General features: G+C 62.7%; 1 protein-coding gene across 1 annotated transcript; it reads right to left on the bottom strand.

Moving 5' to 3' along the window:
- Positions 1 to 844: 844 nt before the first annotated feature.
- On the bottom strand, positions 845 to 14,976 carry LOC100086427 (homogentisate 1,2-dioxygenase). Its single transcript, XM_029080944.2, has 13 exons — positions 14,662 to 14,976; positions 12,513 to 12,584; positions 11,270 to 11,358; positions 9,984 to 10,089; positions 8,659 to 8,718; positions 7,567 to 7,658; positions 6,871 to 6,905; positions 4,715 to 4,794; positions 3,709 to 3,808; positions 3,013 to 3,137; positions 1,960 to 2,064; positions 1,595 to 1,721; positions 845 to 1,472 (listed from the first exon to the last, which is right to left on the bottom strand). The coding sequence occupies exons 1-13, from the start codon at positions 14,674 to 14,676 to the stop codon at positions 1,012 to 1,014; spliced, it is 1,467 nt and encodes a 488-aa protein (XP_028936777.2). The 5' UTR covers positions 14,677 to 14,976; the 3' UTR covers positions 845 to 1,011.
- Positions 14,977 to 16,581: the final 1,605 nt, after the last annotated feature.

Here is a 16,581-nt window from a genome sequence, read left to right as displayed (position 1 = left end):
TGGTAGGCGGGGGGCGGGGGGGGGGGGCGGGCGGAACAGCACGAGGCGACGGTCAGGGCGGACCCCCGACCCTCCCCCGGTCGCCCGCCCACCTCCGCTTCCAACAGAGACGCCTCGCCGTCGGCTTTAAAACCCTCAATCCTCTCGCCCCCTCCTATCGCGTCTCGTCGCTCTCCTGCTCCAACCCGGCCCGCACGCTTCTCCGGTGCCAACCTTCTCGCTGTCCCCCCCGTCTTGTGCCTCGCCGCCGACCCCTCACCGCGTCCCGGAGCCCCCTCCCTCGTCGTATCCAACGGACGATGGCTCTCCCCACCCCTTCAGAGCCTTATCGAAGGCCCATCTCCTCCGAGAGGCCTTCCCCGACTCGGCCCCCTTTTCAGCGCTAGAACGGCGCTCTGCACGGAGTAAGGCGCTTAACAGATACCAACTTTATCATTATTCATCTCCTCCCACACCCGCATCGCCTCCGTACTTGGCTGTGTATCCCCTAAGTTCTTGATAAACCCTCAGCCCTACGGCTCCTATGTACGTATCTGTAATTTCTTCTGATTCTTGCCTCCCCTTTTAGACTATAAGGTCCTCGTGGTCAGGGAACCTGTCTACCAACTCTGTAGCGTGGTACTCTCCCTGGAATAATAATAATATAATAATAATAATAATAGTATTTAAGCGCTTACCGGCTTACTAAGTGCCAGGCACCGTACTAAGCTCTAGGGCGGACTCGAGCGAATCGGGTCGGACCGAGTCCCTTTCCCACCTCACGGTCTCGGTCCCCGTTGGACGGCCGAGGTAACCGAGGCACAGAGAGATGAAGCGACCCGCCCAAGGTGACACAGCAGACGTGGGATTGGAACCCACGGCCTTCCGATTCCCAGGCGTGGGCTCTACCCGCCGTGCCGCGCTCGGCCCGCGGTGAGCGCTCAGTAAATGTTATCGGATCGAGGGAGGCTCCGCCGGACAGACCGAAGCCGGCTTCGATGTTGCACGGAGGGGATGCCGGCTAGTTAGGAGTCAGTCGGGGGTATTTATCGAGCGCTTGCCGTGCGCGGAGCGCCGTGCTGAGTACCGGGGAGAGGACAGGAGGAGAACAGACGGGCATTCCCTGCCCACGAGGACCGTACGAAGGCGGCGCGGGTGCCATCTCCGACCGGTGGGCGTCGGCCCCGCCGCTCCCGCGGCCCGCCTGGGCCGGGCAGGGCCGGCCGGCGGAGCGCATCCCCTGAGCCGGCGGGGTCCCCCGACCCCCGGACGTGGCCCGCCCCCCGGCCCGGAGGCGGGGGGGGTCCTCACCATGGTTCCGTCGGCCACCCTCTCGGGCTCCAGCCTGGCCTCGGTGGCCCGGTCGAAGCAGTCGGAGTCGGGCCCGTGCGGGGTCATGGCGCTGTGCAGGCTGCAGCCTCCGGGCAGGAACCCTTCCTCCTTGGCCTCGTAGCTCCCGTGGATGAGGCCCATGAACTCGCTCATGCAGTTCCCTGCGAGGGAGAGGGGAAGGAGGACCGGCCGGGGGGGCCTCCCGGCCGGGCCCCTCCCGCTCCCGCCCCTCCCTAGGGTGGCGGGTTCCCCGCCGGGTCAGGGCACGGAGGGAGGCGCTCACTGTGGTAGTAAGGAGGCCGGAACGTGTGGTCGGCGACCCCCCAGCGGGGCGGGAAGATGACGAAGTCGGCGACGGCCACGCCGGGCCGGAGGGACTTGGCGGTCAGCACCGTGAAGATGGAGGGGTCCTGGGCCGGAGGGGACGGCTCAGAACGGCGCCCTCCCCCCCGGCGAGCGCCCCGTAAATACGACCGGCCGAGCGGCCGAAGGCCTCGCCGCCCTCGGCGACGGGGGGGGCGGGTGGAAGAGGAGGAGGGGAAGGGGAGGAGCGTCTCCCCGGGGCAGAGTCGGTCGACCGGGCGGAGACGTCCGCCGGGCGCGGCCGACCGGGGCCTCCCCGCCGTCCCCTCGCCCCCGGGCGCTCACCGCGTGGTCGAAGGCCACGCTGTTGATGACCATGAAGAGGTCCAGGTCGTACTTGTAGGGCGTGTAGTTCCCGTGCCAGGCCACCACGTTGAAGGGGGAGGACGCCTGGAGCCGGGAGAAAGGAAGCGAGGCCGGCCGGGCGGAGGAGTCGGCCCCCGCCCCGGCCCCTCTCCGCCACGGCCTTTCCCGGCCCCGGACGGGGCGGCCTGTCGGGACGTCGGCCGGGTGTCCGGGCGCGGGCGGCGGGGCGGCGATCCTCTCACCCGTCGACGGAGCCGGCAGCCCCACCCCTCCGTCCGTCCTCACCCTCTTCTATCTACCCCTGCGCGGGGCACGCGGCTGCCGGGGCCGATCCGATTATCTTGCAGCCGTCCCGGCGCTCAGGACGGTGCCCGGCACACGGTGAGCGCCCCGCGGAAACCACGGTCGTCGTTCCGTTGATCTTGACGACATCCACGCCGGACTACTTGTCCCGCCCTGCCGCCCGTCTCCCCCCGTTTCGACCGGGAGCCCGTCGGTGGGCGGCGGCGGGCTCTATCTGTTGCCCGGTCGTCCATTCCCAGCGCTCAGTCCAGTGCCCTGCACACAGCAAGCGCCCAATAAATACTACCGGATGAATGAACGAATAAGCGCCGAACGCTAGGGAAGCGGCAGGGCCTAGTCAGAGGGACCGAGGGTCAGGAGGACCCGGGTTCTAACGCCGGCTCTGTCGCTCCTCTGCCGAGTGACCTTGGGTCGCTTCTCTGGGCCTCAGTTTCCTCATCCGTGAAACGGGGACGAAGACCGTGAGCCCCACGTGGAGCGGGGACCGGCTCCGGCCCGACGAGCTTAATTCTACCGAGAGCTCAGCAGAGTGCCTCGCACGAAGGAAGCGCTTAACAGACGCCATTTAGAAACTACCGTCAGACGCCACGTGAAGTGCACTGAACGAACATTAAAAACCATAATACCGTTTAAAAAAAATAAATAACCGCGCTTATCGTGGCTTCGGGTCGAGCCCTCCCCCCCCCCCCGGCTCGCTTCCCCACCCGGGCACCCGACCGAGTCACGGACCTGCTTGGCGGCGAACAGCCGGCCCTGGTATTTGTTGAGCACGGTGTAGCCGCCGGGCGCTTGGCGATCTTCGTACCAGGCCACGGGCACCAGGAAATCCCGGGGGTTGGCCAGCCCGTTAGCACCTGGAGGGAGAAGGAGAAGCGGCCCGTGGCCGGATCGTCCAGCCCGAGCGCCCGGTCCAGTTGGCGAGCGCTCAGTAAACGCTACCGAGTGAACGAACGAATCACGGACGGAGCCCGGGGCCGGGCAGTCGGGAGGCGGTGGCTTCTGATCCCGGCTTCTCCGCCGCGTGACCCTGGGCGAGTCGCTTCGCCTCTCCGGGCCTCGTTGACCTCATCGGCGAAATCGGGATGGAGGCTCCGAGCCCCGGGTAGCAAATCCGATATGCCCGTGACCGCCCCGCGGCGCTTAGTACGGTGCCCGGCCCGTAGGAAGCGCTCGACGAATCCCGCGGCCGTGAGTCTCTGCGTCTGCTCAGGTCGACCGAGGGGAAGCACGCTCGTTCGGGGAGGGGGACCGATCCCGTCGCTAAAGGACGTCCGGGAGGCTCCTCCCGAGGCCGGGAGCGGGGGTCTCTTCGTTCCTCCGGGGAGAAACCGAGGCAGCGAGGGGCCGACCGCCTTGGGGTTCTGAGTCGATCCATGGTGTTTCTTTAGGGGCCGGCCCGCAGGAGGAGCGGCGGGAAATCTTTACCGATGGGTCCCAGGTCGGGCAACTCGAAGTGGACCCCGTAGACCTCCAGGATGTAGCCCCTGGTCTCCTGGAAGACGTCCACTCTGAAGCGCATGCCTCTCTGGAAAGGAAAGGCCAACAGGGCCGTCTCTCTCCCCGCCGACGCCGGCCTCCCTCCGGCCTGGAACTCCCTCCCCTCTCCCATCCGACAGACCACCCCCTCTCCCCACCTTCGGAGCCCCCCTAAAACCTCAGCTCCCCCCCCCCCCGACTAACCCCTCATTTCCCCTCTTCCCTCTGCCTCCTGCGTCATCTCGGCGCTTGGCTCTGAATAATAATAATAATAACGTTGGTATCTGTTAAGCGCTCACTAGGTGCGGAGCACCGTTCTAAGCGCTGGGGGAGACGCAGGGGGATCGGGTCGTCCCACGTGGGCTCCCGGTCTTCATCCCCATTTTACAGATGAGGGGACCGAGGCCCAGAGAAGTGAAGTGACTCGCCCGCGGTCACCCAGCGGACAGGTGGCAGAGCCGGGATTCGAACTCGTGACCTCTCACTCCCAGGCCCGGGCTCTTTCCACTGAGCCAAGCTGCTTCTCAACCCTTCTGAACCCTCCAGTCACTCCGCCCTCAGGCGTGGCTCAGTGGAAAGAGGCCGGGCCTGGGAGTCAGAGGTCACGGGTTCGAATGCCCGCTCCGCCACCTGTCGGCTGGGTGACCTCGGGCGGGTCGCTTCACTTCTCTGGGCCTCAGCGACCCCGTCGGTAAGATGGGAATGAAGCCGGCCAGCCCCACGGGGGACCAGCTGATGACCCCGTATCCCCCCCAGCGCTTAGGACGGCGCCCGGCGCGTCGTAAGCGCTTAACGCATACCGACATTATTAATAGGGCTTCGAAGGGGGGAAGAGAGCCGGTTTGGAGGAGGTGGGGAGGGAGGGCGTTCCAGGTGAGAGGTAGGACGTGGGCCGGGGGTCGACGGCGGGACGGGCGAGAGCGAGGCCCGGCGAGGAGGTGAGCGGCCCACTTACCTGAATCACGCAGATTTCTTTGGGCTCCACCAGCATCTTCCCAAACTCGGTGTAAATAAGCAGCTTCCCCTGCTGCGGCACTAGAGAGGAAAGGGCGGGAGAGAAGCCCGTGGGCCGGGGGAGAAGCCGCCCCGGGTGACGGTCACCGGGGGCTCGACCTCCCCCGGAGAACCCCCGGAACGGCCTCCCTGAGCCCGATTTGCACGAGAAGCAGCCCGGCTCAGTGGCAAGAGCCCGGGCCGGGGAGTCGCAGGTCGTGGGTTCTGATCCCGGCTCCGCCGCTCGTCAGCCGGGTGACTTCGGGCCGGTCACTTCGCTTCTCTGGGCCTCAGTTCCCTCATCCGTAAACTGGGGATGAAAACCGGGAGCCCCACGTGGGACCGCCCGATCGCCTCGTATCCCTCCCGGCGCTGAGAACAGTGCTTTGCCCATAGTAAGCGCTGAACGGATACCATCGTCAATATTCAATAGTATTTATCGAGCGCTTACTGTGGGCAGAGCACTGGACTAAGCGCTTGGAATGGACGGATCGGTAACGGATAGAGACGGTCCCTGCCCTTCGACGGGCTAATTGTTATATGCGTCCACATCTTTTGAGAAGCAGCGTGGCCGAGTGGGAAGAGCCCGGGCTGGGGAGTCAGAGGTGGTGGGTTCTAATCCCGCCTCCGCCCCTTGCCAGCCGGGTGACTTGGGGCAACCTCTCCGGGCCTCAGTGACCTCATCTGGAAAACGGGGATTGAGACCGTCAGCCCCCGGGGGGGACCGCCTGATTCCCTTGTATCCCCCCCCCCAGCGATTAGAACAGTGCTTGGCGCATAGTAAGCGCTTAACAAATGCCATCATCCTCATTAGTATTAGCACAGTGCTCTGCACACAGTAAGAGCGCCATAAAATACGACTGAATGCAGGAACTAGCGCCACCTGGTGGAGCGGGGTCACCGGCTGTGTGACCTCGGGCAAGTCACTTCACTTCTCTGGGCCTCAGTTCCCTCATGTGTCAAATGGGGATGAAGACCGGGAGGAGCCCCCCGTGGGACCACCTGATCACCTTGTATCCCCCCCAGCGCTTAGAACAGTGCTTGGCGCACAGTATGTGCTCAAGAAGCGGCGTGGCCCAGTGGAAAGAGCCCGGGCTTGGGAGTCAGAGGTCATGGGTTCAAATCCCGAATCTGCCGCTTGTCAGCCGTGCGACTGTGGGCGAGTCACTTCACTTCTCTGGGCCCCAGTGACCTCCTCTGTAAAATGGGGATTAACTGGGAGCCTCCCGTGGGACGACCCGATGACCCCGTATCTCCCCCGGCGCTTAGAACGGTGCTCTGCACATAGCAAGGGCTTAACAAATACCGTCGTCGTCATTATTACTGCTGAGACCCCGTAGCAGCCCCACCCGTGAGCGACCGGCTACCAGGGCAGAGTATGAGATTCGTTCATTCATTCGATCGCGTTCACTGAGCGCTTACTGGGTGCAGAGCGCTGTACTAAGCGCTTGGAAAGTACAATTCAGCAATAAAGAGAGACGCAACGGGCTCGCAGCCTGGAGGTGGACAATAACTAGGATTGTGCTGCCTGGCCAATAGACCGGAAGCGGGCAGAGAGCCCGGCCCTGTGAGTCAGAAGTCCAGAGTTCTAATCCCGGCTCTGCCACTCTGTGACCTTGGGCAAGTCTGTTCACTTCTCTAGGCCTCGGTCACCTCACCTGGAAAACGGGGATGAAGACCGTGAGCCCCTTGTGGGACGGGGACCGTGTCCAACCCCATCTATCCCGACGCCTAGAACGGCGTCCGGCGCCTAGGAAGCGCTCGTCATCATCATTAATTCTGCTATACCGTCCTCTCCGAAGCGCTCAGTACAGTGCTCTGCGCACGGTAAGTGCCCGATGAGTACGATCGACTGATTGATCAACATGCCCCTCTCCTGGACACCCTGGGAAAGCTTCAGGGAGCTGAGTGGGGAGATTCGTTCAATCATTCCTTCACCCGTATTTATTGAGCGCTTACTCTGTGCAGAGCACTGGACTAAGCCCCCTCCGGTTGAGCTGCGGAGCGGGCGAGTGGAAGGAGGGAGAAGGAGAGCTGTCGGGGAGCTTTGGGGAAAGCGATAAACCGTGGCCGGTGACCGAGGAAAGGGGAAATCATTTCCCAGGAAGAAAAACTCACCGATCAGGAAATCCCCGTCTGAATTGTAGAAGCATCTGCCAACGAAAAGAGACGGTCACTCCTGAGAGGTTGGGAGTCCCCACGTTACCCTTGTGCGGGGGAGGCGTCACCCGATCTTCTCTGTGCCTCAGTTTCCCCACCCGTAAAACGGGGACTGGATCCCACTCCCTCCTACCTAGACCGTGGGTCCCGGGCGGGGCGGGGACCGCGTCCAAATCGATAACTTTGTATCCACCCCAGCACCGAAGGAAAGAGCCGGGATCGGGAGTCGGGGGTGGTGGGTTCTGATCCCGGCTCCGCCACGCGTCTGCTGCGTGACTCGGGGCAAGTCACTTCACTTCTCCGGGCCTCAGTGACCTCCTCCGTAAAATGGGGATCGAGACTACGAGCTCCACGTGGGGCAACCTCCTCACCTGCTATCTACCCCAGTGCTTAGAACAGTGCTTGGCACGTAGTAAGGGCCTAACAAATGCCGTTATTTTTATCATCATGACGATCGGTCCCGGGTCCATCCAGCCCGGCTTCGCCTCCAGCGGAGAAGCCGGGACGTCCGGAGGACCCGGGGCCCGGCCCGCCATCTTGGACGCAAAGTCCGGCCCGACCCGGCGACCCCGGCATCCCCCCCAGTGCTGAGAACGGTGCTCTGCGCATAGTAGGCGCTTAACAGATGCCAACGTTATTATTATCATTACTTACTTGTCCTCCATGGAGGAGTTGCAGGTGAAGATGTGGATTGCAATCCCGGAGTTGGACCTGATGTCGCCGGCTCCACACAAGGTGTGCAGCCCCTGAGGAGAAGCACCCACCGGGCCTTAATCGGACCAGCCCCCCATCCCGCCCCCTCCTCGACCGCCTGGGGGGGAAGGGTCCGACCCGGGGCCGGGGGTCCCGGGGAGCGGCCACCCCGGGGGTGGAAGCCGTCCCGCGGCCCGGACCCAAATTCGATCGATTCTATCCCGGCTCAGAGGCCCGTCCGTCCTCTACGGCTCTGCGTTGGGTGCCGACCGGGCCGAGCGCCGTTCGTCGGGCTCCGTGTCGAGCGCTGGACTGAGCGCCGTTCGACGGGCCCCGATTGTGCCGCCGCGGGCTCCGGGGGCAGGTACCGGGGCAACCACCCCGACCGGCCCCCGATCCACCGAGGCGGGGGTGCTACCGATCCCGGTGGTCTGCTTTTACCCTAAATCCCCCGGACGTGGTCTAGTGGAACGAACACGGGCCTGGAGTCGGAGGACCCCGGTTCAAGTCCCGGGCCTGCCGTGGGACCTCGGGCAAGTCACTCTACTCCTCCGGCCTCGGTTTCCTCATCTCTCTAACGGGAATAACGATTCCTGCCTCTCCCCCCCCCCCCCACCCCGCCCAGGAACACCGTGGGGACAGACTGAGATCACGAAGGCGGCGGGGCCGTGGAAAAGCGTGTGTGCTGGGCTAACTGAAGGAGCTCTTCTCCTCCGCCGTACTGGACTCTCCTAAGCTCTCGGCCCAATGCTGAGCGCACGGCGAGCGTCGGTAATCACCACCGACGATGACGATTACGCTCACCAGTCCCGCCTCCGGATTCTTCACAATTCCGGTCAACAGCTCAGACTGTGAACCCCAGACGGGCTCATCCTGCCCATCGTCGTGGGGAGGGATCAGGGAGGGTTCGTGCCGGAGGCCCCAACCTGGCCCTGCCTCCCCCCTCTTACCTTGGGCAGGGAGTGGGTCTCTCTATTAGACTCCCCCTAAGAGTTCAGTACGGTGTACCGCGCAGAGGACGCGCTCAATAAATACGACCCGCTGGGCACTCACGGCCACGAAATCCACCTTCTTCTGAGAGGCCTTGGGGATCTCGATCGGCTTCCATCTGAGCTGAAAGGAAATAAGGCGGAGGGTGCGATCTCCCGCTCCCCCCAGATGCTCCCTTCCCAACCCCGCTAGGCAAGGCGCCGACAGAGAAGCGGCGCGGCTCAGTGGAAAGAGCCCGGGCTTGGGAGTCAGAGGTCGCGGGTTCTGATCCCGGCTCTGCCACCTGTCAGCTGTGTGACTTTGGGCGAGTCACTTCACTTCTCGGTGCCTCAGTTGCCTCATCTGTAAAATGGGGATGAAGACCGTGAGCCCCACGTGGGACGACCTGATTCCCTCGTATCCCCCCCAGCGCTTAGAACAGTGCGCGGCACATAGTAAGCGCTTAAGGAACACCAACGTCGTCGTTACCCGGGGGGGGGCCGAACTTCTGCTGGCCCTGCCGGGCCCTGGTCGCTCTGCTCTTCTCCCCGGAGAGGGACAGGGAAGGAGGGAGGTGAGAGAACACCCCCATCCCCCTGGAAACGGGTCCCTCAACCGTCCCCTCGTTCCCCCGTCCCCCTCGCAACCCCGGGCTGCAAGCCGGACAGGTCCTCCCGCCTTCCAGTACGTTCAGTTTTACTTGAGCTCCGCCTCCGAGGACTCTGCTAATTGCCCTTCTGCAACTTGAGAGTGCAGAGTGGCGTGAAAGATTGTGAGCTCCAGGTGGAGCGTGGCCTGGTGGCCAGGGCAGGGGTTTGGGAGTCAGAGGACGTGGGTTCTGATCCCGGCTCCGCCATTTGTCCGCTGAGGGACCTCGGCCAAGTCACGTCACTTCTCCGGGCCCCGGTCACTTCGTCTGCAAAATGGGGATTAAGACTGGGAGCCCCACGTGGGACGGGGCTGATCACCTCGGATCTACCCCGGCACTCAGAGCACGGCTTGGCACACAAGTGAGCGCTTAGCCCGTATCGTTATTATTATTATGGACTGCGTCCAATCCGATTAGCTTGTCTCTACCGCGGTGCTTACCGTAGTGCCCGGCACGTAGTAAGTGCTTAATAGATACCGTGAAAAAAACCACAGCAAGAATACAAAACCGCTGAGGGGCCCAAACAGAGCCAGGGAGAGGACCGGGCTTAGCCCAGGGGTCCTCGTGACCCTCCTTAGGACCTGAGAGGTGGCTAGGAGACGAAGGTAGAGGTCAGCGGGGTGACCCGAGGCCGCTACGGCCAACTCCACCCCGAGACGGACTCCCAAGAGCGAAGGACGGCAAGGCCGCAGCCTATCCCGGGGGTCTCCACTTGCCCGGCTCCGGGGCCGGGGGGCTGGGAGGAGGGCAGGCCGGGTACCTGGTTGGGGTCCGGGCCGACCTCATCCCAGCGGTGCGTCAGGTGGCCCTGGTCGGCGGGCTCGAAGGGCTCGTGGCAGACGGAAGGGAGGATCCTGTAGAACCAGCTGGGGGGCAGAGAGGGGCCGGAGGTCAGAGGTCGAGCCGCCGGCCGGCACCCGGAGGATGAATGGTCGGCCTTCCCTCCGGCGTCGGGCCCGGACCCCGTCCCCGACGGCGGCGGCCGGGTGCTGGGCGGCACCGGCTGCCGGTCATCCTCCTGGACGCCGCCTTCATCGTTAGGCGTGGACCGACCCGCTCCCCTGACTCTCCCCTCCCCATCAGGAGCCCTGTACGTGCTCTCCGACACCCCCGCCTCTTCCCCCGCGACCCAGCGTGGACCACCCAACGGAGGAGCAGCAAGGCCTAGGGGCAAGAGAGCACGGGCTGGGGGGCGGAGGGCGTGGGTTCCGATCCCGGCTCTGCCGCTTGTCTGCCGGGTGACCTTGGGCGAGTCGCTTCACTTCTCAGTTTCCTCGTCTGTAAAATGGGGGTGAAGACCGTGAGCCCTACGTGGGACAGTCTAATGACCTACCCCAGCGCTTAGAACAGTGCTTAGCACACAGTAAGCGCTTAAGAAATACCATCATTATTATTATTATTACCCCTGACTCTCCTTTCCTCATCTCTCACGCTACCCACCGCCCCCGGGAGCCCAGCCTGGACCATCCAATACCCCTGACTCTTCCCCCAGTGACCCCACCAGACCCCTCAGCCCCGCAACTCTTCCTTCTTCACTCCTTGCTCTCCCTCTCAGCAGAGAGATCCCTGATCTGCGACTTTACCCAACCTCTCGCGAACCTACCGGTATTTTCAGCCCGCGCACCTTTCTGCGGGAACAAATTCCAGGCAATAAACAAGTGGGAGGAGAAGGACTTCGACTCCGGCCGTTTGGAACCCTCCGGCTCCAGGGGAGGCCTCTGACCCGGGTGGGGTGGGATCCAGGGACTGGCGATTCCGTGCTCCCCCTGCTCCCCCCGTCCTGGCTCCGCCACCTCCCCCCTCGCCCGCTCTGGGGGCGGTCCCTCCCGCCCCCCCGGGCGGCTCCATGCCCTGACCATCCAAGGAAAACCTGCCCGCCCGGTCGTCGAAAGCGACCGATCGTGCCGCGCCCTCCCAACGTGACCCATCCCCGGCTGCCAAACCTTCTTGCTTCGGCCTGCCCCGGGAGGGGAGGAGAGTGGGGAGGAGGGATGGCGGGCAGCGGGAGGGTCCGGGGACGGAGGCCGGGCGACGGGGGACTCCTACCTTCTCTTGTTGGAGCCCCGGGGGCAAGTGAACGCCGACCCCGACAGCTGTTCGGCGTACAGGCCGTAGGGACACACCTGAGGGTTATTCTGCCAGAGGGAAGACGAGTGAAGGAGCAGACGTGACGGGGAGAGGCCGACTCCAAATCAAACAACCGGTGGTATTTCCTGAGGGCCTGGCGCCGTACTAAACACCTGGGGGAGTTCCAGGGCAGCAGGACCGACGTTCCCCGCCCACAGGGAGCTCTCACTCTAACCCGAATGGGCCGCCGTCTCTCGGCAGGAGTTTCCAGAGGGGCCCTGGGGTCCGGTCCGGACCCTGAGACGCAGAGGCCGGTGGCCCCGCCTGGATCCCGGCCTCCCGGGCCCTCCCGGAAGCCGTGAGGAACAGCCTCCGCGGGGTGAGGAGAGCCCACTACCCATGGCTCGAGACAGGGCCCCGGGGCGGATCGGGCTACTGCTCCTCTCGGTCAGCCAGTCAGTGGTATTTATCGTGCGCTTGCCGGGTGCAGGGCACTCTATTAAGCGTTGGGAGAGGACGTTAGAACACTGCAACGGATACATTCCCTGCCCGCGGCGAGCTTACGGTCGAGAGGGGGAGACAGACATGAAGAGAAATACATAAAAAGGCAGGTGTGGACATAAGTGGTGTGGGAGGCGGGGGATGAATAAAGGGAGGAAGTCGAGGTGACGCGGAAGGGAGTGGGAGAAAAGGAAAAGAGGGCTTGGTCAGGGAAGGCCCCGGACTGCCACTAGAAGACCCTTTCACCCCCAGCCTGGCCCGACTCCAGCCCCCCAGAGCCCCCGGCCTCTTCCGTGAGGGGGCAGAGATCTCGGGGTGGTGGGAGGGCCCGGCGGGTCGTCTGTCGGGCCAGGATGGTCATTCTGATGGCCATCTCGGGTCCCCTCTTGGGGACGTTCAAACCTCCCTGGATGTGGTCCTCCTCGATCTGCTTCCCCGTCGCCCCTAACGTCTACGGTACCCGACTTGGGCGGCGCCTGGCTTGCCAACGTGGGCACAGGAGGGGCGGGCTGGGGCACAGGAGGGGCGGGCTGGGGCACGGAGGTGCCGCCATCCATTCATTCAGTTATATCTACTGAGTCCTTACTGTGTGCAGAGCGCTGAACGAAGGACTTGGGAGAGCGCAAGGATACGACAATACCGTACTATTGCGTTATCCCGGGGGGGAGCGACCCCCACGTCCCGGAGAGCCGGCAAACCCGCCGTTCGGGGCTTCCCGTACCTGACCCTCCGGCAGAGCTCCGGGACAGCGGGGATCCTCGGACGCGAACTCGTTCCCGAACCCCGACATGTACTGTAAAACGAGGCAAACGCAGCGTCTGTGAGTCCTCTTGTGGAAGCTGCCGTGGACTGGGAGGGTCGGGGGGGGTGGGGGAGCTGGAGGGGATGGGGAGAAGGAATTGATTCAGCGCTTGCTCCGGGTCGAGCACTGTGCCAAACGCTAGGGCGGATCGAAGAGATTCAGAGCGGACACAGTCCCTAGTCCCCTTCAGAGCCCCCGAAGAGGGAGGGACGCGGGGAACTTCTTCCCATTTTACAGAGGAGGACGCCGAGGCCCAGAGGGGTTCAGCGACTTGCCCAGGGTCACCCGGCAAGACGGGGCAGAGCTAGAAATAATAATAATAACGTTGAGCGCTTACTACGTACAGAGCACTGTTCTAAGCGCCGGGGGAGATACAGGGTCATCGGGTCGTCCCACGCGAGGCTCCCGGTCTTCATCCCCATTTGACAGATGAGGTCACTGAGGCCCAGGGAAGTGAAGTGACTCGCCCACAGTCACACGGCTGACGAGGGGCAGAGCCGGGATTCGAACCCATGACCTCTGACTCCCAAGCCCGGCCTCTTTCCACTGAGCCCCGCTGCTTCTCTAGTTCTGCTTCTGTCCCCATATGAGACAGGGACTGTGACCGACCTGATTGACTTGTATCTATCCCAGTGCTCAGAACAGTGCTTGGCATAGGGAAAGCGCTTAAATATAATAACGATAAGGATAGTAATAATAAGCTGCGGGGATTAGTGGAAAGAGGCCGGGCTTGGGAGTCAAAGGTCACGGGTTCGAATCCCGGCTCGGCCACCTGTCAGCTGGGTGACCCTGGGCGGGTCACTTCACTTCTCTGTGCCTCGGTGACCTCATCTGGAAAAATGGGGATTAAAAACCGTGAGCCCCACGCGGGACAATCTGATGACCCTGTATCGACCCCAGCGCTTAGAACGGCGCTCAGCACCTAGTAAGCGCTTAACAAATACCTCAAAAAAAATAATAATGATTGATCGCCTCCTGGGAGTAGAGCGCTGAACTAAGTGCTTGGGTGAGTGCGACAGTGCTAGTAATAATAATAATTATGGTTTCTGCTAAGGATGTGCCGGGCACCGTACTAAGCGCTGGGGTGGAAACAAGCAAATCGGGTTGGACCAAGTCCCCGTCCCAGGCGGGGCTCACAGGTCACCGGGGCACAGAGGAGTGAAGCAGCCTGCCTAAGGTCACACAGCAGACGAGTGGCGGAGGCAGAATTAGAACCCGTGACCCAGGGCCACTAAGCCCTGCCGCTTCTCTAGGCCGATCTGATTGGCTTGGCTCTGCTACACCCTCATCCCTGCCCGGAAGGGGAGAGAGGTGGGCAGGACCCACTGAGGAATTTCTAGATCAGCAACATCTGACTGGTGGGCTCAGTGGAAAGAGCCCGGGCTTGGGAGTCAGAGGTCATGGGTTCTAATCCCGGCTGGCCGGCTGTGTGACTTTGGGCAAGACACTTCACCTCTCTGGGCCTCAGTTCCCTCATCTGGAAAATGGGGATTAAAACCGTGAGCCCCACGTGGGACGACCTGATCACCTCGCATCCCCCCCAGCGCTTAGGACGGTGCTTGGCACGTAGTAAGCGCTTAACAAATGCCATCATCATCGATAGAACGGTGTTAGTAGACCTCTTCCCTGACCACAGTGAGCTGCCAGTCTAGAGGATGGACTGGTACCTCCGCGTTTAGTACAGTGTCAGGTGCATAGTAAGCGCTTAACGAATGCCATTTTTAAAAAAATGGATGAACCGGAAAGCACGCGAACACACACGCGTGCACCCATCGCCCCTGCCCCCCCGGGGTACGAATCCCTCAAGGGCCAGGGACTCGGTTTAACCCCCCCCGCCCGCCGCCCGAAATGTTTCCCAGCGTTCAGTCCAGTGTCTACTGCACAGAGCCGGCACTCAATCCTATCGCCACCACTTACTACTTTCGACTTCCTCCTCCTCCTCCTCCTCCTCCTCCTCTCCCCCGTTTCCCCAGCCTCAGGCTCGCCCACCTGTCCGGCCAGGGAGGGGGTGGGGCGCGGACCCCGGCTCCCCAATCCCGCTCCCCCGTATCCTCAAGTCACCCCGTACCTTCAGTCCGGCCATTCCGCTTCTGCCTCAGGCGGTGACCCCTTCTCCAATTCTCTCCTTCCCCAAGGACCAAGCGTCGGCGTCGCGGCGAGGGTCGGGCTCCACGCGAGCTGCTTCTGGCCGTTCCCTGCCGCGGGGGTGCCTCTCCTCTCTCCTTCTCACGTCCTCGTAGGTCACGGCCTCGCTGCCTAGAGGAATTTCAAAACCGCCCGTCCGGCGGGTGAGAAAGTCCACCTCTCGGATCGCCAGTTGTTTACGTAGCGTTGTCTTTTTTGGATTAGATTCAGATCCCTCTCCCTGCCCTCTGAATAAGGTCCAGGGGCCTGTGGACAGAAGATAACCCATCCCGTTTTCCTTCTGATGTGAGCCGTTGACCCGAGAAGAGAGAAAAACAGAGCTAGAGCGGCTCTTCGGTAGGACGGCGGGAGGGGAGTGGCGGGGGGGGGGGGGGGGGCGGCGAGGAGAGGAGGCCGGCAAGGCCGTTTTGGGGGTTTCGAGGATTTACGTGGAGGAAAAGCCAGTCGGAGTCCCGACGCTGCAGCGGGACGGGTTGCCCGGGGCGGATTTTGTATGGAAAAACCGGATCCTCGGTGAACCGACACATTCCAGAACCTGGGGGAGCAGGCCCGGGGAACGACAGATGAAGAAAAGCTCCGGGCACAAAGAAGAGGCCCCAGGCCTCTTAATAATGTTGGTATTTGTTAAGCGCTTACTCTGGGCAGAGCACTGTTCTGAGCGCTGGGGTAGACACAGGTGAGTCAGGTTGTCCCACGTGGGGCTCACGGTCTTAATCCCCATTTGACAGACGAGGTAACCGAGGCCCAGAGAAGTGAAGTGACCCGCCCACGGTCACACAACTGACAAGTGGCAGAGCCGGCATTCGAACCCATGACCTCTGACTCCCAAGCCCGGGCTCTTGCCACTGAGCCACGCTGCTTCTCCACCCCCGCCACCGTCCTTTCCCGGATCCGAGTCCCGCTCTCCGGAGCCGGCACGACCTCCCTCACCTGACTCTGGCTCAGACAGCCCACGGAGGCATGGCGTGGCGGGTAGAGCCTGGGAGTCAGAAGGTCACGGGCTCTAATCCCGCCTCCGCCATTCGTCTGCCGCGTGACCTTGGGCAATTCACTTCTCCGGGCCTCAGTGACCTCATCTGTAAAATGAGGATGGAGCCTGGGAGCCCCACGGGGGACAGGGACTGTGTCCAATCTGACGGCTTGTATCCGCCCCGGCGCTTAGTACGGCGCCTGGCACAGAGTATGCGCTTAATACCGCAGTTATTATTAAATGACTGCGGTGGTCCCCCTTCTCCTTCTCAGTTATAACTTCTCAGTTATTTTAAAATTAATATTAAAGAGACCAGGGCTGAAAGCAGGGAGTATTTATTGAGCGGTGCGTGCAGAGCATCGTACAGACGCTTGGGAGAGGATAAGAGAGCGATATAACAGACCCGGTCCCTGCCCACGATGAGTTTACAGTCTAGAGCGGGGAGACGGACGTTACTATAAACAAATAAAAGTAACGGATTTGGACCCAAGTGGGCTGGGAGGGGGAAGGAATAGAGGGAGCAAAGTCGGGGCGACGTAGAAGGCGGTGGGAGGAGAGGAAAGGAGGGGTGAGTGACGGAAGGCCTCTCGGAGGAGATGGGCCTTGGGTGATGACGACGGCTTTCGGCGAAGCGCTTACTATGTGCAAAGCACTGTTCGTAGCGTGGGCTTTGAAGGCGGGCGGGGGAATCTGAGGAGGGAGGGGGCTCCGGGCCGGCGGCGGGCCTCGGGCGGCGACAGAGACGCGGTCGAGGCACAGTGTAAACGTCGGAGGAGCAAAGTGTGCGGGCTGGGTTGGATTAGGAGAGCAGGCGGGTGAGAGGGGGCGAGGCTCAATCTTCCGGGAGACGGCGTGACCTTGGGCGAGCCACTT

This window comes from Ornithorhynchus anatinus, chromosome 16 (genome assembly GCF_004115215.2).
Source record: "Ornithorhynchus anatinus isolate Pmale09 chromosome 16, mOrnAna1.pri.v4, whole genome shotgun sequence".
Taxonomy (NCBI): Eukaryota; Metazoa; Chordata; class Mammalia; order Monotremata; family Ornithorhynchidae; genus Ornithorhynchus; species Ornithorhynchus anatinus.
The sequence above is the reverse complement of the archived record's forward strand: the minus strand, read 5'-3'. Positions and strand labels throughout refer to the sequence as shown.

What these genes read in the sequence shown, in the direction of transcription:
- LOC100086427 (XM_029080944.2), bottom strand. An exon ending in GCCCGACCTGGGACCCATCG is followed by an intron (nt 3,138 to 3,708) that starts GTAAAGATTTCC and finishes TTCTCCCTCCAG; the next exon opens with GTGCTAACGGGCTGGCCAAC. An exon ending in GGCTGTTCGCCGCCAAGCAG is followed by an intron (nt 2,065 to 3,012) that starts GTCCGTGACTCG and finishes TCCCGGCTCCAG; the next exon opens with GCGTCCTCCCCCTTCAACGT.